Source organism: Lonchura striata, chromosome 30 (genome assembly GCF_046129695.1).
Source record: "Lonchura striata isolate bLonStr1 chromosome 30, bLonStr1.mat, whole genome shotgun sequence".
Taxonomy (NCBI): domain Eukaryota; kingdom Metazoa; phylum Chordata; class Aves; order Passeriformes; family Estrildidae; genus Lonchura; species Lonchura striata.
In genome coordinates this window covers 5,316,144-5,333,532 of record NC_134632.1, presented here as the reverse complement: position 1 = coordinate 5,333,532, position 17,389 = coordinate 5,316,144, and the positions used below count along the sequence as shown (strand labels likewise).

At 56.6% G+C, this 17,389-nt stretch overlaps 1 protein-coding gene across 1 annotated transcript; it reads right to left on the bottom strand.

Moving 5' to 3' along the window:
• Positions 1 to 22: 22 nt before the first annotated feature.
• Positions 23 to 13,363, bottom strand: CAMK1G (calcium/calmodulin dependent protein kinase IG). The gene is made up of 14 exons (XM_077789090.1): positions 13,099 to 13,363; positions 9,521 to 9,636; positions 7,694 to 7,822; positions 7,379 to 7,453; positions 6,672 to 6,810; positions 5,909 to 6,032; positions 5,336 to 5,411; positions 4,711 to 4,823; positions 3,805 to 3,886; positions 3,303 to 3,390; positions 2,114 to 2,875; positions 1,920 to 2,053; positions 1,451 to 1,565; positions 23 to 581 (listed from the first exon to the last, which is right to left on the bottom strand). The coding sequence occupies exons 2-13, from the start codon at positions 9,610 to 9,612 to the stop codon at positions 1,472 to 1,474; spliced, it is 1,908 nt and encodes a 635-aa protein (XP_077645216.1). The 5' UTR covers positions 9,613 to 9,636; positions 13,099 to 13,363; the 3' UTR covers positions 23 to 581; positions 1,451 to 1,471.
• Positions 13,364 to 17,389: the final 4,026 nt, after the last annotated feature.

Below are 17,389 nucleotides of genomic sequence, written 5' to 3'. Positions count from 1 at the left end.
TTCTATGAATAACCAAGAGACCTTTACAAAACAAATCTCAGCTTTATTAAGCCAGTGTTCATTGTGCAATTACAGCCTTGGAAGGGGAGCTCAGCCCTTGGTTTTGTCACACACAGGGAGGTTTCTAGCAGGTTCTCCCTCCACTGCAGCTGCACTGAGGGCTGAGCAACCCGGGCAGCTGAACTCCAGAGTGCCAAAGCCTGGGACTAGCCAAGCCCGAGGAGAGGAGGGGGTGAGGGATGTAAAAACAAGGGAGCTGCCACGGGGGTAAAGCTCTGCATGGCTTTGGTTGGTGGGGCTGGTGTTGTGCAGGGCGCTTGTGCATTGACAGCTAACAGCAGCAGAACCAGAAGCACTGAGGATGCCCTATGGCAATGGACACTGGGGGTGGCAGCAGGAGCTCCCCTCGCCTGTCCCAGCTGCAATGGACCAGGAACACCCGAGCAAACTGCAGGGATGGATCCTGGCACTGCTGTGCCCCCGGCCCCCAGAGCTGCTGGCAGGGCAGAGCCTCCTTTCCTGCTGGCTCTGCCGGTGTCTGGCTCTGAAGTGCAGAAAGGAGTGAAAGAGCCCTTCTGGTTCTGCAAGAGAGAGAATTCCAGGTGAGGCCGGGCTTTGTTCACTGCCCTGCTCCCTGCAGGACGTGCTGCTAAGGAGCTGCAGTGGGGCAGGGGCAGCTGGATCCCTCTGTGCTCCCAAAAGGGCAGGCACAGCAGTCTGCAGTGCCTCTAGCTCGCCTCTGTCAATCCGCTGTGCCTCGCAGTGCTGATCACACAGCCTCATCAGCAGGGACTGGCACAGGACAGGAGAGGGACAGGCTCGCTTGATGTGGCTTTTGAGGAGAGTCCTGCCAACAGGAGCTCACCTCTGGGATGTTCCTCAGAGCAAGATCCAACAGCAGAGCTTCCCACAGCTCACACTCAAAATGGTGCAAATGGTAACAGGATTGAGCCGAGCTGTGGTCAAACAGGATCCAACTTGAATTATTTTACTCTGCTTTACAAAATGAGCATCTCTGCTCATAAATCTGGGGAGGAGAGGAGCTGCCTGTGCTGAGCCCTGGAGCTGCAGCTCCTGTCAGCCTTAGCTCATGGCCACAGCTGAGACCCGGCAGAAGAGCCCTGATGCCAGCTGAGGCACACGTTGGCATCACGGTTTTTCCATGAATAGCTTGAAATCCTCGCAGAGTTTGGTACGACAAACCCATGCTTGGCTCTCTGCCATTCTGGGCAGCCTCAGTGAGATGTAAAATTGGATTGTGACCCAGGGGCCTGGCCCTGGTGGAAGCTGAGAGCTGGGGAGGTGCTTTGGTGAAAGGCTTTTCTTTTGCGGAAACCCCAGCTTTGTTTATTTAATGTACAGCGCTGTGCTAGCTGTGCCCTTCCCTTTTGACTGCCATAATTGGATTAATGAAGAGCAGCAGCTGAAGATTGGGCTGCAGGGCACTCACCTCTGACACGTGCTGCCTCTATCACATGAGCAAACAAACTCCAGTTTGCCCAGTGCCACAGTGAGATGAATGTTTGCTGGTTTTCATTGGAACAAGGACCTCTGACTTGAAGTGACTGGTGGGGAACAGGTGACAGGGAACAGAAAGAGAAATAGCAATTCTTTAGGCTCATTCCTCATTTAGGGGAGTTGTGGTGTCAGTGCACAGAACATCAGCTGTCATAGCAGGGCCTGAGCCACTGGTAACTCCTGTGGCAAACCAGTGTGCCCCAGTCCACGGGAGCTGTGCCACCCAGCCTGGGCACCCTGCTCAGCCCGTGCTGGCACACGCAGCAGGGCCTGGCTGGGCACAGCTTCCAGCCACCCCATCACCGGCTCATCCCTCCCCTTCTCCCTCCGCCTGCCCACAGCTCCTGTGCCCGGCATCTCCCCCCGTTCTGGAAGTTACTGGGAATGACCTGGGTACCTACTGGGATTTTGAAGACTTTTTCAGCAGCACTGTCTCACAGCAGGAGGACGCCTTTGTCTTCTCATGGCTCACACAGGAGGGGCTGCAGCCACAGGAGCTCCTGCCCGGGGGGCTGGGGGTGTCCATCAGGGCCAGGCTGCTGTCCCCGGGTGGGGGTCCCTCCTTTGGGGGGCTGTGGGTGTCCGGTAGGGCCAGGCTGCTGTCCCTGGGTGGGGGTCCCTCTTTTGGGGGGCTGGGGGTGTCCGGCAGGGCCAGGCTGCTGTCCCTGGGTGGGGGTCCCTCCTTTGGGGGGCTGGGGGTGTCCATCAGGGCCAGGCTGCTGTCCCTGGGTGGGGGTCCCTCTTTTGGGGGGCTGGGGGTGTCCAGCAGGGCCAGGCTGCTGTCCCTGGGTGGGGGTCCCTCCTTTGGGGGGCTGGGGGTGTCCGGCAGGGCCAGGCTGCTGTCCCCGGGCAGGGGTCCCTCTTTTGGGGGGCTGGGGGTGTCCAGCAGGGCCAGGCTGCTGTCCCTGGGTGGGGGTCCCTCCTTTGGGGGGCTGGGGGTGTCCGGCAGGGCCAGGCTGCTGTCCCTGGGTGGGGGTCCCTCTTTTGGGGGGCTGGGGGTGTCCGGCAGGGCCAGGCTGCTGTCCCTGGGTGGGGGTCCCTCCTTTGGGGGGCTGGAGGTGTCCATCAGGGCCAGGCTGCTGTCCCCGGGCAGGGGCCCCTCCTCTGTGGGGCTTGGCAGCTTTTCCTCCCCCATGCCCGTGTCCTGCTGGGGCTGAGGGGGTTTGGGTGGCTGTGGGTGCCCCTGAGCTGTGTCCTCATCACCGCTTGGCGCTGCTGGCGGGGGGGTCCCCGTGGGGCTGCCGGGCCTGGGGGGCTCTGAGGTCTCTGGGGCCGGGGCAGAGCCCTCGGCCGCCCCGTGGCCGCTCATGTGCAGCTTCTTCATGTGGTGCACGACGGCCGCGGCGTTGAAGGCTTGCTGGGGAGGGAGACAAAAGCCCCGGTGAGCAGCTGGTGATGCCAGGACAGGCCGTGCCCGCTGTGCTGCACTGGCTCTTTGGGATGGGCACATTCCTGCCACAAACACCACCTTTTCCTTTTCCATTGGGTGCCAGCTGCTGGTTTGGAGCCCACAGCTGCTTCCAGCCCAGGAACAGCTGGAAATGACCCCCTGCCCTCTGCTGTCCTGGGGAGCCCCTGTAGCTCCATGTTTGGGGTGAATCTCTCTTTGCAGTGGGGAATGTTGCTGCAAACGCCCTGCAAACATCGACTGCGGGCAGCTCCAGCTTCGGGGGATCCCAGTCCTGGGTGCTCACCCACCCAGCTGAAGCCCTGCTCAGCGCTGGCTGACAGCAACTGGTATTTGTTGGTGGAATGGCTGTGGGCTCCTGGCAGCAGCCACTTACCCTCCATTTGCTCTTTGCAAAGTTTTTCTGGATCTGAGCACTGACAGATGGGTAGATGTCACGGTGAAGGGCTGTATTTCCATTAATCCTGCAGATGGAAGAGAAGAAAATGGGCTTGTAGGCAGATGGCATTTGTAAGGCATTCCACATTCTGGAAGCACTGAACTGCTTTGTACGTTCAATCAGCAATAATTAAACCCAAAGGAAAAACAGCAACAAAATGGAACACAAACACACACTTCAAAGCCTGGGAAAGCTCAGGGTGGGATTTCTCCCCTGCCTCTGTTTGTGGAGGCAAATATGCACAAATTGCATCTTTAATTATTCATGGTTTGCTTTCTTTGCACACAAGAAGGAGCCAGCCCCGAGTGTGTGGGGGAGGCAGTGACGTTTGTGATGCTCCTGATGGGGTGGGGGACACAGCTGCTGGGGGAACACTGCTGCTGGGGGGAGCACAGAGTGACCCCTGGGGCTGCAGGACCCCCGTGCACCCCCAGCTCACCAGGGGTGCCTCAGGGCCTCCTCGCAGGTGAACCTCGCGCTCGGGTTCTTCTCCAGGAGATGCCGGATGAAGTCCTTGGCTGCTTGGGAAAGGGGGAAAGCAGAGAGGGGTTACAGGGGTTCTTGTCTCCTTCCTCCAGAGCTGATCCGAGCAGAACCTGGGAAATGCTGCTGGCTGGACAGCACAGAGCTCAGCCCTGAGGAGGAGGGGTTTGGTCGCTGCACCACGCGAGGTTCAGGTTGGATTTTGGGAAGAATTCCTTCGCTGAAAGGGTGGTCAGGCACTGGAAGGGGCTGGCCAGGGCAGTGCTGGAGTCACCGTCCCTGGAAGTGCTCAAAGAATGAGTAGATGGTTCTTGGTGGGATTCAGTCAGAGGCTGGACTTGATCTTGGAGATCTTTTCCAACCTTAATAATTCTCTGCTTACTCCAATGAAGGAAAATTCTTATAGTGATGGGCTCCAGATGAAAAAATATCAACTCTGGATGTGCCAAACTTCACTCCTAGATTGTTGGAGTTGAATTATTAATCTAAAAAATAACTCTAGAAACCATGAAGTGAAAACTGAGCGATTTAGAAGTTGCCTGAAGAGCTCTTACATCTCTCCTCTTTTTTTCCCCTCTGTTTTTCTTGCAGGAAGGATTGTGATGTTTGTTATTAAACCCCAGCACACCCCCTGCTAGGTTTGTTTGTTTGTATAAAAGATTGATGTTGAAATAAGCCGAGAGCAGCTGCCTGCAGTGCGCTGTGCACAGGGCAGCTGCACCAGCATCTTGGGCTGGTGAGGGGACAGAACAGAGGAAAAAAATGGGAAAAATCGGCAGTTTCCCTTCTGGCAGCATCACAGAATGGTTTGGGCTGGAAGGAGCCCCAGGGCTGACCCGGTGCCATCCAGCCCCGTCGTTACCCGACTCGGAGATATCGTCCCAAAACGGAGACTCGAACTCGTAGTGGCCTTCCTTGATCTTCTCAAAGAGCTTGGATTCGCTGTCCTCGTAGAAAGGGGGGTACCCACAGAGCCTGGAACGAGCAGAGCCAGGGGCGCCTCAGTGCCAGCACAGAGCGGGCACAGAGTGAGCACACAGTGAGCACAGAGCGGGCACAGAGAGGGAACAGGGGGGCACAGGAGGGCACAGGAGGGCACAGGAGGGCACAGCTCCTCTGCAGCCCATGCCAGCGAGGAGTGGCAGCGGTGACCAGGAGCTGCTGTGCCCCCTGCGCTGTCCCTCCCTGGGAGGAAAGGCCACGAGCAGTGCTGGGGAGGACGGGATGGTGTTTGTGGGAGCTGGGGGAGAACCAAGCGCAGGATGAGGCACAGAGCAGAGCCAGAGGGGCTCCTTCCCTCCCTCCTTCCCTCCCTCCTTCCCTCCCTCCTTCCCTCCCTCCTTCCCTCCCTCCTGCGCTCCCTCCTGCGCTCCCGTTGTTCCTGGGTTTGGGGGGTCCGGGGCTGCTCCCCAGGGAACAGGGCAGGTCTGGCCTCACCCCGGGCAGGGGTGCAGGGAGGGGGTGGGATGCTGCCCTGCCGTACTCACAGGATGTAGGTGATGACCCCGATGGACCAGCAGTCCACGGCTTTGCTGTAGGGCTTCTGGGCCAGCACCTCGGGGGCTGCAGGATGCAAAACCAGAGGGGTTCTGAGCAATACTGAGTTACCCAGCACTGGGGGAGCTGTCTCAGCCAGCCCCAGCCCCATGTCCCAGCTGAATTGTCTGTGGTTTTTGTATCTTTTATATGCCATTATATAGAAAGAACCACAGACAATCTCTGCCTGCATACTGAGGTTTAACCACAGAGCTGCTTCCAGCCAATGCAGTCTGGTGGGAATTAAACAAAATCCTATTGCATTAAAATAATTTTTATAATTTTTTTTTCAATAAATATATTGTCCTTAAAATTAATTTTTTTCTTTGCATTTTTAAAATATTGAGATTTTTCAGTCCCTAAAGGACTATAGTTTATAGGGTCTGTGCAGTGTATCTGTGAGTCCCGTGTTGTTATCAACATATTGATGTATTTCTTTCCCCCTTCCAGGCAATGTCCTGGATGTGCACACCTTTTCCCCAGGAAATCCTCCAGCACCAGCCCTCTCCTGCCCCTTGTCTCACCCACGTATCCTGGAGTCCCACAGGCTGTGGACATGATCCCGTTCTGCTCCATTTTGGACAGCCCGAAATCCGTGATCATGATTTTGGAGTTCTCCTCGGGGGTGAGGTACAGCAGGTTCTCGGGCTGAGCACAGGGTGGCATTTGAGCAGGAGAAGGCAAAGAGGGGCCGGGGGTGTGGGCAGGGCAGGGCAGGGCAGGGCAGGGCAGGATGGGCAGGGCAGGGCAGGGAAGGGAAGGGAAGGATGGACAGGGCTGGGCAGGGCAGGGCTGGGTGAGGCAGGGATGGGCAGGGCAGGGCAGGGAAGGGCAGGGATGGGCAGGGATGGGCAGGGATGGGCAGGGATGGGCAGGGATGGGCAGGATGGGCAGGGATGGGCAGGGCAGGGCAGGGATGGGCAGGGATGGGCAGGGATGGGCAGGATGGGCAGGGCTGGGCAGGGCAGGGCAGGATGGGCAGGGATGGGCAGGGAAGGGCAGGGCAGGGCAGGGCAGGGCAGGGCAGGGCAGGGCAGAATGGGCAGGGCAGGGCAGGATGGGCAGGGATGGGCAGGGAAGGGCAGGGCAGGGCAGGGATGGGCAGGGCAGGGCAGGATGGGCAGGGATGGGCAGGGCAGGGCAGGGATGGGCAGGGCAGGGCAGGATGGGCAGGGATGGGCAGGGCAGGGCAGGGATGGGCAGGGCAGGGCAGGATGGGCAGGGCAGGGATGGGCAGGGAAGGGCAGGGAAGGGCAGGATGGGCAGGGCAGGATGGGCAGGGCTCACCTTCAGGTCCCGGTGCACGATGCCGTTCTCGTGCAGGTACTTGACGGCCGTCAGCACCTGGTGGATGACCAGGCTGGCATCCTTCTCCGTGTAAACGCCCCGCTCCAGGATCCTGTCAAACAGCTCTCCCCCAGACACCCTGTGGGGAGGGCAGCTTAGAAACAGAAGGGCTGCAGTAAAGGCAAACAGAGCTCCTGTGTTGGGCCAGCTGAGCTCCTGGTCCTTTCCCAGTGGTTTTTGGGAGGCTGAGGCTGGTGGGTGCAGTGCCAGGCTGCCAGGGGGCTGCTGGCAAACCTGGGCACTTTGGGTCAGGCTGTGAGGGAAATCCTGCTGGGCTGAGCTGCAGGCACCCAGCCCTGCCTCAGCTCCACTCCACACGGGGCTGGAGGGTTTTGTTTTTCCTAAACCTGCAGTGAGCAGCAGCAGCCGGTGCTCCGAGCTCTTCCCTGCTGCTGACACGGTGCCCACTCCATTTCTAGAAACCCTGCGTGGCACAGCTTTAATTAGAAATACTTCTGTCTCTGCCCTGCTAAGCTGTGAGGAATTTGCACAGATAGATGCAGATCGTGGTTCAGAAAGTTGCTGTTGGAACGGGGATGGGCCAAGGGGCCTCAGGAGTGCCCAGCTTGGTGCTGAAATCCCACACATCCCCTGCTCCTCCTGCCCCTCCTCTGCGGCCCCAGAGAAATGGCTCTGCTGCTACTCACAGCTGCATGACCAGGTAGAAGTGGGTTGTGCTCTCATAAATATCTTCCAAAGTCACGATGTTTTCATGCTTTATCCTGCAAAGGGAAATGTGGGTCAGAAACAAATCCTGGCAAGGACAGAAGGTGGAAACCCGGCAATAATCTTGCTTTAATCACCAGGGACAGCTCACTGGGGCTTCTGTCCCTCCCCTGGCGTGCCAGAGGGTCACTGATGCCCATCCAGTTCCTTCTGGAGCACCGGGCACCATCAGTGGGGGCACCAGACCCTTTACTTAAAGTACCCAGCACGGATGCTCCTTGGACTGTCCCACTCACTTTTTCAGCACTGCTATTTCATTCTCCAGGCTGCTGTCCCTGTTGAGAGGAGACTTCTTGATGCATTTCAGAGCAAAGAGCTTGCCAGTGCTTTTCTGCTTCACCAGGAAAACTTCAGAGAAGGCACCTCTGCAGAGAGGGGGAGAAGCTGCATTTCAGTGGGCGCTGGGAACGGGAGGTTCTCACAGAGGGGAAACAGAAAACACAGAAAATGTGGTGGGAGCTTCATGTGTCCTGCAGCAGCCCCAAATGCAGGGTGCTCAAGGCAATGTAAATAAAACCCCACATTTTAGGGAAAACGTTCATTCTGCACCGTCCACCATGCAGCTGCGGTTTGGGCTGTGCCACCCAACATTCTGCACGTTAAAATGCAACACAGTAGGAGCAGCCCAGTTCATCTTTAAACTCAGCCTCAACTTATTCTCCTTCCTTCAGAGGCTGCTGTCCCCTGGGGACAAAGTGACAGTGAGTGGACAGGGATTTATAACCTGCCTGAAACCCCAATCCTGTCACAGCTCTGGCTGGGGCAGTGACAGTGACCCTGGGCCCTCACTAATCCTCATCAGACCTTAATGAAGCAGCTCCTTAATTGGGGGTTCAATGGCACTTGCTGTGAGTCTGCAGAGCCCTGCAGGGAGCCCAGGGCAGGGCGAGGAAGGGCAGTGCTGTGGAGCCTGGGGGAAAGTGATAACAACTTTGAGGTGGTTTGAAGTCCCAGATCTTCATTGCAATTCTTCAGAGAGCTGAAGCAATGCATGTGGGAAAAATCCCAGTTTCTAGAGCTAAATATTCCTATTAAAGCAATAGTAGGAAATGAACAACCTACAAATCAGCTGCTGGGGCATCTGTTCTACATCTCTGTCCCAAACAGTTTATAATAATTATGTCCCTTATTAAAAATGATGAATCAACAAGTGGGCTAGGAGAGAACAAAGCTTTTTCTAACCTCATTCCTTTAGTGAAAGCTGCTGGATAATTCAATTAATCTCTGACAAGGCACAGAATTTGGAGTAGCTGCTTCTTCGGGAGCTTTCTCGTGGGCTCAGAAGTCACAGAAAATTTGTCCATGACAGAACTTGCTGGTGGAGGTAATTCAATTCCTCCCCCACAACCTTGGGAATGTTTTGTTGTCTCATCCCCATGAATAGGCAAATGAAGCTGTTAACGCACAGGGAAGGATTGTACAACCCCAGCATCCTTGTTTTTGTTTCATTCCCCGACTGAGTCAGGGCTCCTGAGCTAAATATACAACTTGTTATTGTCATTCTGTACCCGCAGCAGCCCCTGACCTTGCAGGAGAGGGGCAAGAGGGGGATCCCCACGGGTGCTTTTTATCCCTGTGCAGGAGAGGTTCGGAGGGGCTGGAGAGGGCAGAGGGCACCTGGAGCTGGGGCTGGGGCTGGTGAGCCAGGGGAAGGTGAGGCAGGGCTGGCAGCAGCATCCTGGGCACCTGGAGCTGTGCCTGGTGCTGTTTGGGGGCTGAGGCAGGGCTGGCAGCAGCAGCAGCATCCTGGGCACCTTGGCTGGTGCTTTTTGGGGGGCTGAGGCAGGGTGGCAGCAGCAGCAGCATCCTGGGCACCTTGGCTGGTGCTTTTTGGGGGGCTGAGGCAGGGTGGCAGCAGCAGCATCCTGGGCACCTGGAGCTGGGGCTGGTGCTGTTTGGGGGTTGAGGCAGGGCTGGCAGCAGCAGCAGCACCCTGGGCTGCCCCCGGCTGCTCCTGCCCTGCCCCAGAGCAGCTGCTCCCCGGGACCTTGGCAGGGGCAGGGCCAGGGGGGCTCGGGGGCCAGGCCTGGGCTGCTGCTGCCCGGGCAGGGCGCTGTACTCACGATCCCAGGGCCTCCATGAAGATGAAGGTTGTGCGGATGTTGCTGGTCTGCTTCTTCCAGGAGCCGCTGCCGGCCTCCTCCTTGCGCCCCATCTCCTCCAGAGTGAAGCAGAAACGCTGGCAGGGGGAGGAGCAGAGGTCACTGTGCTTGGAGGAGCCCAGGAGTCCCCAGCCACAGCTGGATCACAGCTGGATCACAGCTGGATCACAGCTGGCCGGGGCCTGGGGCTGTGAAACGCTCCCCAAACCCCTTAGAGCTCGTCATGAGATCGGGTCTGGGGGCTGGAGGGACACAGGAACCTGAGACAAGGGAAAAATAGATGTGAACGTGACCCTGGGCAGCAGGGAGCATCCCTGGGGTGGGCAGCATCGCTGGGCAGCATCGCTGGGCAGCAGGGAGCATCCCTGGGGTGGGCAGCACCCCTGGGGTGGGCAGCACCCCCTGCCCAGGGCAGGAAGGGAGCCAGGGGCTGTGGGACACAGCTGAGCCTTCAGAACACAAAGCAAAAGCTTTCATGGATGTTTTTGTCCCTTTGGAAAAGGCAGAAGTATTAAAGCAGAGAAAAAGCTGAAAGGTCTTTTTTTCATGAGACTGCTTAGATATTGGATTCCTCCTGAACCTACTTTATCTCCCTAATTAGCACGTTTGCAGGGTTTTCAGCTCCTTGACACAATTTTTAAAGGTTAATTTAACATTATTGAAACCGAAATTGACTCTGCTGTAAACAGTTGAAGCCTTCGGCCCATAAAATCAGCAAAGGCCCCCTGAACTTGACCTTTATTTACCTCTTTCTGATGCCTGTGTACTCACAGAAATACAGTTCCTTCTAGAGCCCAGCCTTATCTTGCTCTTTGAAATCAGGGAAGGTCAAAAGTCCTTCACAAAAATGCCGATCAATCAGTAGAAAACTTTCTGCCAATTATTTTAAGTTCCTAAATAACATTTTCTTTGCAGTCATCTGCCCATCCCAAATCTACAGCTCTGGACTATCACAGAAGGAGAATTTTGTGGCAGAGACATGGAGCTGGTGATGGCAGGAGAGTTTTATCCACTTTTAATAAATGTCAGGCCTGGCAGGCTGGTGCTGACAGGGAAGACTGGGAGGAACTCTCCATTCCTCTCCCTGGCTGCTGTCAACCAGAGGATACGAGGTGAAAAAAGAGAATCAAAGCCCAAGGAGGCCAGCCTGGCCCTGGGGACAAGTGGCATTTTGGGCTCCTGGGCTGCAGCAGGTCCTGGCTGGATGGAGGGGACGGGCTGGAGGAACCTCCTGCCCTGGGCAGAGGTGGCCGTGCCAGCCTGGGGACAGGGGTGAGGGACATTCCCTCCTGAGGACCTGGCCCAGCCAAGCCCAGGGGCTCCACTGCACAATCCTGCCTCACCCCAGCTCCATTCCCGGAGCATTTTGCTGTTGAATTCCTCGCAAATTCAACAAGTTGCCTGTTTTAAAGGAATTTTGCTCCCCAGGGAAGGTGGTGCCAGGTTTTTCCTCATTCTCTGTGGGTCCTGTGCCCGTCCCAGGGCTGCTCCTGCTGTCACCTGGTGTGTGGCACGGGTGGGGCTGGGCACAGCGGCCTCTCCTCCTGCACCGAGCTGATCTCCTGCTGCCTCACCTTCCCGTGCCAGCAGCAGCCAGGCATTTCCTGCTGCCCTCGCCCCTCTGCTCTTCTGGGAGCCAAATATTGGAATGTCTGAGCTCCTGAGATGGAAAGCTGCCCACGGCAGGGGTGCAAGGGGATGATCCTTAAGGTCCCTCCCAACCCCCCTCCCTGGGGTCCCAGAGGGGCTCAGGGGATGGACCCTGGCCCGCTCTGCTCCCTCCCCGTGGCTTTTCCTCGTCTGGCACCAGGGAGGAGTTTGCCCGGGGTGGGTGCAGGACCCAGCGGGCCCCTGGGGCCAGGAGAAGGGAACTCCTGAGCCCCTGGGGGCTCAGCTCACCCTGCTGCCATCACCTGTTGCAGCAGTGCTCACAGTGCAGCGTTTCATGGATTTGCTGTTTGTCTTTCCTTGTTTATTCGAGCTCTGGTACAGCAATCCAAACCCCCAGGCTGGTTTGGGTGGGAAGGGACCTCAAAGCTCACCCAGTGCCCCCCTGCCATGGCAGGGACAGCTCCCACTGCCCCAGGTGCTCCAGCCCTGTCCAGCCTGGCCTTGGGCACTGCCAGGGAGGCAGGGGCAGCCCCAGCTGCTCTGGGCACCTGTGCCCTTCCCAGTGCCCTCACCTTTCCCGCTGCTGGTGCCCAGCCCTGGGTTTGTCTTTCTCCCACAGCAGTGGGACCATGGCAGAAGCTGGGCAAGCCGCTGGTGCTGGCACGGGCACATTTCCTGCCCTGCTCTGTGCCCACCTGCACACTCCCAGCCCTGTGGTGCCCTTCTTCGCCTGCCAGCTCCTCCCTGAGCCCGTCCAGCTGGGCTGGGGACAGATCCCAGCCCCAGCCGTGGGATGCACACAGAGGGCACCCATGGGCACTTGGAATTCACATGATTTTAAAGAATAATTTGAATAATTCACATTATTTTAATCCCTGATCCCAACAAGGGGCTGTGGTGCCCTTGTGCCCGTTCACCTCCTGGCAGCGCAGGTGTGCCATGTGCCGTGGCATTATTGAAAAGCTCATTAAGTGCTGCAGGTGGGACCCTCTGGAGCTGAGAGCGAAGTGCATAACACAGCTTTGCTTTGTGGGGCTTCCCCCTTCCCCAGCACCACAACCGCAGCAGCACTCAGCCTCACAACTCGGCTTCAGCTGAGTTTGTGGCACAGACAGGAAAAGAAACAACTGTGATACCAGTGTCTGACCTTTGGGCCAACACACTGCTCTGCTCTGCTCTGGCTGAGCCAGCTCCACACTGCCCAGGCTGCAGGGATGTTATTCCGACCTTGCCTAAATCTTTTCTGAGGAAATCTGTCCTGCTTCTCCATCCCACAGCAGCAAACCCATCTGCAGCCAGAGCCTGCCTCTGAATGGATGCTCTGCATTAGCAGAATGATTGTAATCATGATTAATGGTCTCGTGACAAACTTCCATGTGCAGGGGGAACAGACATGCAGCTTGCAGGGCTCTGCCTTTGGAATTAGAACTTTATAGGAAAAAAAGGAGAATGCAATTTCAAAGGGCTTTGATAAAAAAAAAAAATACAGCAAAGCAAGCAAATCTGCATGTGAGCGAATGGATGAATGAATGAGTGAATGAATGGAGTGCCAGGGCAGCCTCTGTGCTCAGGGACAAAAGAACAAGAACTGAAACCACGAGCTCGCCATTAAAAACAAGCCCACGTCAAAGCCCCGGATCCCCCCGCACGCCATCCGTTCCAAGGCAACTTGGGCAGCACTTGCAAAATCTCCATTTTCATTGCCAATCGCCCGATTCCCTGCAAGCTTTGGATGGAAAAGCCCAGAGAGCTTTCTGTGAGAAACAACACGAGTGCTGGAGCGCAGCACGGAGGAGAGAGAAGTCCTCTGCTGCTTCCCTGCCACCAGCAAAAAGCAATTTAAAGCAGAGCGGGCGGGCAGGGCTCCCCTGCTTCGCTGCCAGAGCAGGACCAGCAAAAGGCTCGCGAGGAAAGGAAATTTTGCTTACCCCAGTCAGCACGGACAAAGCAACTCCTGCTGCCTGCTCGCGCCCAGCGCCGGGTCTGCGGGATTAGAGCTGGGGAGGAGGAGGAGGAGGAGGAGGAAGAGGAGGGAGATGGAGCCGCGATGGTAACCAGGGAGCAGCAGGGGCACGGGATGCTGCAGCAGGGCTGGGTGGGCAGGTGCCAGCGGGTCAGGGCTGGGTATCCAGAGCTGGGTATCCAGGTGCCAGTGGGTCAGGGCTGGGTATCCAGGTGCTGCAGGCTCAGGGCTGGGTATCCCGGTGCCAGTGGGTCAGGGCTGGGTATCCAGGTCTGGGTATCCAGGTGCCAGTGGGTCAGGGCTGGGTATCCAGGGCTGGGTATCCAGGTGCCAGCAGCTCAGGGCTGGGTATCCAGGTACCAGTGGGTCAGGGCTGGGTATCCAGGTCTGGGTATCCAGGTGCCAGTGGGTCAGGGCTGGGTATCCAGGGCTGGGTATCCAGGTGCCAGCAGCTCAGGGCTGGAGCTGGGCGTGCAGCAGCCGCTGCTCGGGCTGGGCTGAGCCATCCCCAAACCAATCCTGCCTTCCTCCCACGACGCTCCTGGGGCTGGGAATCCGCCCCCGTTCCCTGGCACGGGCTGGGAGCTCTGTGGGGCTGCCCTGCCCGGGACAGGCTGTGCCAGCCCTGCCAGGGATGCTCCTCACCGCCTCTGAGCACCACAGAGCCCTGCAGAACAATCACAGGGCACAGGGATATCTCTGTGCCCCGAATTCAGGGCTATTTCACCCCACACAATGACTCTGTTTTGACTTTCAAAACCTCCCCGTGAGTGCCAGCTCAAGCACAGCACACATGGATAGAGGAAATATGAATAATTCTCGGAATCTTTGCTATGGTGTGGGATTTTTAGAGCTGGCAATAACAACTTTACTGACTGCGTTCTCTGTTGATTTACACTGCCATCTAGAATAATGCATGGAAAAAGTCCACATCATTGTGGAGTTTAGTTTTACATCAGGGATAAATCAGCTCTGAGGCACTACTGAAAAATCACGCTTTTTTTCTCAATACATTTTCCCTCAGTAGCTCGGTTCCAAGGCAAAGGCTCTTGGGTGTTGATCCTGTCTTTGCTGGTCCATCTCGGGGAACTCCCCCAAAATCTGGGGGATTTTGGTCAGGATTCCTGCACGTGGATCTGCAGCTTTCCTTTCATGCAAGGTTTGGGTGGAATTTGGGTGGATTTTACCTGAAAGCCACTGCAAGGCCTCACCTGGAGTGAGGGGGAGCCAGTCCCACTGCAGGGGAGACCCCAGGGACAGAGCGATGTCAGAGGTTTGTCAGGGGCTTCATTGCGGGTTTATTGGGGTTTTTAGAGGGGTTATCAGGGGAGTTTATTGGGGTTTATTAGGGAGGTTTATTTGGTTTATTAGGGGTGTTTATTGTTTTTTTTAGGGGGGTATGTCAGGGGAGTTTATTGGGGTTTGTTAGGGGGATTTGTTAGGTTTTTTAGGGGGGTTTATTGGGTTTTTTAGAGGGCTATATTAGGGGAGTTTGTTGGGGTTTATTAGGGGAGTTTGTTAGGGGAGTTTAGGGGGGTTTATTAGGGGGTTTTTTGGGGAGTTTATTAGGGGTTTATGGGGGAATTTCTTAGGGTTATTTTGGGGGGGTTATTAGGGGTGTTCTGGAGGGGTTTATTTGCAGGTTTATTCAGGGTGTTTTGGGGGTTTATGAGGGTTATTTTGGGGGGGTTATTAGGGATTTTTGGGGCAGTTTATCAGGGTTTTTTTGGGGGGTTTATTCAGGGTGTTTTGGGGGTTTATCAGGGTTGTTTTGAGGGGTTTATTCAGGGTGTTTTGGGGGTTTATCAGGGTTATTTTGGTGGTTTGTTCGGGGTGTTTTGGGGGTTTATTAGGGTTATTTTGGTGGTTTGTTCGGGGTGTTTTGGGTGTTTATGAGGGTGGGAGCCCCTGGCAGTGCCCAAGGCCAGCTGGACAGGGCTTGGAGCAACCTGGCACAGGGGAAGCTGGAAATGGATGATCTGCAGTACCCCTGCCCACCCAAACCCCCTGAGAGGGGGGAGCAGGGCCCTTTGGGCAGGAGCTGTGTGCCGGGGGGTTCAGGGGAGGATTCTGAGTCAGGACAAACACACACCTGGGTGCAAACACACCCCCAGCAAACCCAGGCCAGGCTGGCAGTCCCTGGGCTCTCCTGGAGCCCGACCCGGGCGTTGCCATCCTCAGTGTGCCCCCACCCTGGGGCAGTGCCGGGGGGCCGGGCGGGCTGGGGATGGCTGCACTGGATGTTCTGGGGGTCTTTGCCAGCTCTGGGATGAACTGGGGCTGTGTGCCAGGGTCTGGGACAGCCCGCTGACATCCCGGAGCTGAGGTGCCAGCAGAGAGCACTGCAGCACAGCCGATGGAGCACCGGCCTGCCAGCAGGAGCAACCCAGGCAGGGAAAGCCCCCGGCTAAAGAAAAGCTGTGAAAACACCAGTGATGCTCTCGGGGCTGGCAGTTATTGCAGCAGAGCTCCTGGAAATGAAGAGCATTCCCATAACTCATCCTTCTCAGTCTGGGAGCATTATTCACTTCTCTTTCTGGCCCTAAACCAGGGGTTCTGTAAGGCAGGGAGGCTCCTTCATCCACGGCTGGCTGGGAATGAGCTCAGGTGGGTCTGGGCTCTTTGAGGCTGCATTGCCTCAACTGGAAGGAGCTGCTCTTCTCCCCAGGCTTTGTCTTTAAAACTTCAGGGCATAAATTGGTGAATGAGTTACCCACGGAGCTCGGTCTCAGGTTTTGCACGTTCTCCTTAACCTGGGAATTCTGGTCCTGGAGGCTGCCAATGCAATGGTAACCATTCATTTAAAAATGGCAAAGAATCATGTAATTAGCTGCTGATGAGCATTACTGTTAATTACCCTGTTCAGTGGCACATTATTAACTGCACAGCTTCATTATCTGTCCCTAAATAATTCCATCCATCTCTTGTATCTCCATCACTTCCATACAAGCCTGCCTTCCTGGGATACACCAGCCAGCATCCCAAATCTGCCCCTCCAGCCAGGCTCAGGGGCTTTGGGGCTGCCTTTCTCCCACCCGAGCCACGTTTGCCCACAGCAAGAGAGGCTGGCTGGGCACCAGGAGAGGCTGACTGGGCACCCTCGGCCATCCTGTGTGGAATCCCAGCCTCGCATTCCCAACCCACACGGTCCGTGCCACACAGAGCTCTGCCTGTGCCAACAGCTCACCTGCAGAGCTGAGGAAGAGGAAGCCAATGAGGAACCTAAAAGGGCCTTGCATGAGCCTTTTCAGAAATCTTTCATGAGCCTTTTGAGAAATCCAGCACTAATTATGCAGGTTTGAATAGATGTTTCCTCAAGGGGTTAATTATACATCCGTGAAGAGCAAAACTTCATTTGGGGCATCTGGGGGGGCTCAGGGAGCCGTGGCTGCTGCAGGCTCGGGGAGCCCTGGGACCTTCATCCCCTCCAGTCCCTGCCCCTGTCCTGGGATTCCCTGGGAGCATCACCTGGGACAGGAGCACCAGGAGCACCTGGGTGAACACACTCCCACAGTAAACACGGGTTTGCTACCCAAAAAAAAAAAAAAAGAAAAAAAAAAAAGTGCAATTTTGGCTCAGTCAGTAGAGCATGAGACTCAATCTCAGGGTCGTGGGTTCGAGCCCCACATTGGGCGCCAAGCCTGCTGCGTCTCTCCCTCAAATCCACGGGGACAAAACCCCTGTGGAGACCAGCCAGCTGGGCAGTGGGGCGAGGCAGGCAGAGGGAAGGAACTTCTCCTTGGATCCCGGGGGGCTTGGAGAAGCTCCCACGTGAGTCCAAAGACGAGTTGGTCCCACAAGCAAAGGAAAGAGGCGCTCTCCCTCAGGATTAGTTCCGAAGTTTAATGAGGGACTGGAGAGATCCCAGGCCACATCTGACCTCGAAGGGCCTCCGGAGCAAGAGAGAGCCCTGCCCAGAGCAGCCAGGTATAGGGGTGTGGGGAAAAGAGCCAACGGGGGAAGGACATGGGAGTGGCTCTCGGGGGGCAAGGCCTCAGAGTGACCAGAGGAGGGGAAAGCTGGGATGGACCAAACAGGTACAAAGAGGGGATATGGAGGGACAAGCCACTATGAGGGGATATACAGTGCAAACACAACTCTACACCTGGGAATGGAACTCCAGGCTCCTCCAGCAGCCCCCAGGGAGGCTCCTGCCCTGCCCGGGGCTGGCACCTCCCTGCTCTGTGCTCCCACGGGGGGGAATTCAATACCTCAACCTTTACAGACAAGGAATGCAGCAGGAGCAACGGAATTCA